Source organism: Salvelinus sp. IW2-2015, unplaced genomic scaffold (genome assembly GCF_002910315.2).
Source record: "Salvelinus sp. IW2-2015 unplaced genomic scaffold, ASM291031v2 Un_scaffold2970, whole genome shotgun sequence".
NCBI classification, from domain to species: domain Eukaryota; kingdom Metazoa; phylum Chordata; class Actinopteri; order Salmoniformes; family Salmonidae; genus Salvelinus; species Salvelinus sp. IW2-2015.
Window position 1 is genome coordinate 155718 of NW_019944265.1, and position 4042 is coordinate 159759.

The 4042-nt window shown below is 53.1% G+C and overlaps 1 protein-coding gene and 1 long non-coding RNA gene across 2 annotated transcripts in view; one reads left to right on the forward strand and one right to left on the reverse strand.

Annotated features, from left to right (window-relative positions):
- gpr17 (G protein-coupled receptor 17) overlaps positions 1-1957 on the reverse strand; it is a 5448-nt gene extending 3491 nt beyond the window's left edge. The window contains exon 1 of the mRNA XM_024142116.2: positions 1931-1957. Coding sequence (XP_023997884.2) covers positions 1931-1957 — 27 coding nt within the window. The remainder of the gene's footprint in view (positions 1-1930) is intronic.
- A 665-nt stretch (positions 1958-2622) lies between these two features.
- Positions 2623-3750, forward strand: LOC139025620 (uncharacterized). Its single transcript, XR_011477218.1, has 4 exons — positions 2623-2690; positions 2933-2989; positions 3578-3615; positions 3659-3750. It is a non-coding gene; the product is annotated as an uncharacterized lncRNA (long non-coding RNA).
- Positions 3751-4042: the final 292 nt, after the last annotated feature.

Consider the following 4042-nt stretch of genomic DNA (forward strand, 5'->3'; position numbering starts at 1 on the left):
CACAGCACAACGCCGCAACGCAGCACGACCGCACGCCGCAGCACGTGCACGCGCAGCACGCCGCACGCCCACACACACACACAGTCGCACCCACACACACACACACACACACACACACCACAGGATGAAAACATTGGGCCTGCTCTACCTCTCTCTTGTGGTCATTAAGGATTCAATCTCGAACAGAAAATGATGCTTAATGGTCTCTTCCAGTAAATCTCTGTGGCTGGAGCATGTGAGCAGCCACACCACAGCTGCACAGGGTTCAAAAGGCCTTCAGAGCTTCAGAGAGAGAGGGCCGGAAGAGGAGAGAGGAGATGGAGAGGGAAGAAGATGAGAGGAGAGGAGTGGGGTGGAGAAGAGGGAGAAGAGAGAGGAAGAGGGAGGAAGAGGGAAGAGAAGAGAGGAGGGAGAGAGAGAGGGCGAGAAGAGGGAGGAGGGAGAGAGAAAAGAGAGAAGAGGAGAGAGGAGAAGAGATGAGCGAGAGGAGAGAGCGAGGAGAGAGAGAAATAGGGAGAGGGAGAGAGAGGAAGAGAGCGAGAGAGAGAGAGAGAGGTAAGAGCGAGAAGAGAGAGACGAGAGGGAAGGGAGAGGGAGAAGAGAGAGGGAAGGAGAGAGGAGAGAGGGAGGGAGAAGAGAGAGGAGAGGAGAGAGAGAGAGGAGAGGGAGACTAGGGGAGAGGAGAGAGCGAGAGAGAGAAGAGGTGAGAAGCAAGACACGAGAGAGGGACACACAGAGAGAGAGAGAGGGGAGGGAGAGAGCGAGAAGAGGAGAGGTGATGGCGAGACAGAGAGAGAGAGAGAGGACAAGGAGAGAGAGGGGACAGGAGAGAGGGACAGGAGAGTGAGAGGGACCGGAGAAGAGAGAGAGGAAGGAGAGAGAGAGGTGAGAGCGAGACAGAGAGAGAGCGAGACAGAGAGAGAGAGAGAGAGAGAGAGAGAGAGAGAGAGAGAAGAGAGGAGGACAGGAGAGAGAGAGGTGAGAGCGAGACAGAGAGAGAGAGAGACCCAGAGAGAGAGTAGAGAAGCGAGAGAGAGAGAACCGCAGAGGGAGAGAGGACCCAGGAGAGAGAGAGGAAAGAGAGAGAGCGGAAGGAGAGAGAGAGAGAGAGAGAGATTGAGGGAGGAAGAGAGCGAGAGGGAGAGGTAGGCGAGACAGAGAGAGAGAGAGAGCGACAGGAGAGGAGAGAGAGGACAGGAGAGAGGACGGGAGAGAGAGAGGACAGGAGAGAGAGAGGTGAGCGAGACAGAGAGAGAGCGAGACAGAGAGAGAGAGAGAGAGAGAGAGAGAGAGAGAGAGAGGAACAGGAGCGAGAGAGGTGAGAAGGGAGACAGAGAGAGAGAGAGAGCTCAGAGGAGAGAGAGAGGGACGGACGGGAGAGGGAGAGAGGACGGATAGAGAGGAAGAGGACAGGCGAGAGAGAGAGGAGGAAGAGAGATGAGAGGACAGGAAGAGAGCGAGAGAGAGAGAGAGAGAGAGAGAGAGAGAGAGAGAGAGAGAGGACAGGAGAGAGAGAGGAGAGGAGAGCAGAGAGGACAGGGAGAGACGAGAGAGAGAGAGGGGAGGAGGGAGGCGTGTGGATAGACAGATTGGGGCCCAGGGGCCTGCTGTCCACGGTGTGTCACGACTGATTCAGAAGTTCAGAGAGAGAGGGAGCTCTTGGAAGGAAATGTGAATGGGTTGGAGTGTAGTTGTTGAGGTAGGTAATGCTCCTACGAGTCTCAGGACGACGGCAAGAGGACGGTCAGATTCTCCCGTTTAGGCTTGTTAGTCACAGGTTGTGGCTTGTGTTATAACGGCAGATGGACTCGCGACTATGTTAGTCTCTGAGCTAAAGAGACATGGACGTTGTTCTGTGGTCGGTGGCCGCGGTCAACGCGTTCCGTCCAGCTGTGGTAACCGTGACAACATGTTGCCCGTAGGGTCTAACCATTTGGGCGGCTTCGTGCTGTGCCATCGATACGTAGACTGGCTCCGCTAGGTGTTAGTGAAGACAGACAGGTGTGTGTGAGAGTGCAGGTGTGTTAGGAATAGTGTGTGTGAGAAGTGCCAAGTGTGTGTGAGAGTGCAGGTTCTGTGAGAGTGCCAAGGTTTCGTGTGAGAGTGCCAGGTGGTATGTGAGAGTGCAGGTGTGTGTGTTGACAGACAGGTGTGTGGAGAGTGCCAGGTGTGTGTGAGAGTGCAGTGTGTGTGTGAAGACAGGTGTGTTGTGGAGAGTGGCAGGTGTGTGTGGATGTGCAGGTGCTGGTAGGAAGAAGGTGTGTGTGAGAGTGACAAGTGTGTGTGGAGAGTGCCAGGTTCATGTGAGAGTTGACGGTTGTGTTGACAGACAGACAAGGTGTGGGTGTGAGACTTGAACAGGTGTTGTGAAGAAGACGGTGTGTGTGAGAGTGCAGGTCCTGTGTGTGAGAGTGGACAGGTGTGGTGTTGACAGACAGACAGGTGTGTGTGAGAGTGACAGGTGTGTTGTGAGGTGGCAGGTGTGTGTGAGAGTCGACAGTGTGTGACAGACAGACAGGTGTGTGTGGCGACTGAACCGGGTGTGTGACAGACGGTGTGTGTGAAGAGTGACAAGGTGGTGTGTGAGAGTGACAGGTGTGTGGTGAGACTTGACAGGTGTGTGCAAAGGACAGGTGTGTGTGCGAGTGACAGGTGTGTGTGAGAGTGACAGGTGTGTGTGAGAATGACAGGTGTGTTGACAGACAGACAGGTGTGTTGTGAGAGTGACAGGTGTGGGCTGTGAGAATGACAGGTGTGTGAGCAGACAGTACAGGTGTGTGTGGTGAGTGACAGGTGTTGTGACAGACAGACAGGTTGTGTGTGAAAGTGACAGGTGTGTGTGAGAATGACAGGTGTGTGAGCAGAACAGACACGGTGTGTGTGAGAGTGACATGTGTGTGACAGACGATCAGGTGTGTGTGAGAGCTGACAGGTGTGGAACAGACAGACAGGTGTGTGTGAGAGTGACAGGTGTGTGACAGACAGACAGGTGTGTGCTGAGAGTGACAGGTGTGGTGGAAGCAGACAGATCAGGTGTTGTGTGTGAGTGACAGGTGTGTGGACAGACAGACAGGTGTTGTGGTGAGAGTGACAGGTGTGTGTGGATGGAACAGGTGTGGTGCAGACAGACAGTGTGTGTGAGAGTGACAGGTTGTGTGACAGACATAAAGACAAGGTGTGTGTGAGAGTGACAGGTGTGGTAATCAGACAGACAGGTGTGTGTGTAGAGTGACAGGTGTGTGACGACAGACAAGTTGTGTGTGAGAGGTGAACAGGTGTGGTGGACGACAGAGCAGGTGTGGGTGGTGGAGAGTGACAGGTGTGTGACAGACAGAAGGTGTGTGTGTGAGTGACAGGTTGTGAACAGACAGACAGGTGTGTGGTGAGAGTGACAGGTGTGTGACAGACGGTGTGTGTGAGAGTGACCAGGTGTGTGTGAGAATGAAAAACATTGATAGGTGGGTGTGACGAGCAGACGGTTGTGTGTAAGAGAGTGAGCAGGTGTGTGACAGACAGTACAGGTGTGTGTGAGATGAGGTTGTGACAGACAGACAGGTGTGTGTGTGTGAAAGTGAAGGTGTGTGTGAGAATGACAGGTGTGTGACAGACAGACAGGTGTGTGTAAGCAAGTGACGGTGTTGTGAACAGACAGACCGAGGTGTGTGTGAGAGTGACAGGTGTGTGACAGACAGACAGGTGTGTGTGAGAGTGAAGGTTGTGTAACGACCAGACAGGTGTGTTGTAAGAGTGACAGGTGTGTGACGAGACAGACGGTGTGTAAGAAAGTGACAGGTGTGTAAACCAGAGACAGACCTGTGTGTGTGAGGGAGAGTGAAAGGTGGTGTGACAGACAGGTGTGTGTTGGAGAGGGTGGGTGTTTCTCGTCATTGGGTAATGGAGGCAGGTATTGGTTGAGTGGATTTTAGCATATTTTAATATGTAATTAGCAACTTAGAATCGCCCTTTTTAAACCTTGAATGCACTATATTTGCATTTCCTGCTGTGCATGAAATGGTCTGCAATAACAGTGATCCAATTAAGA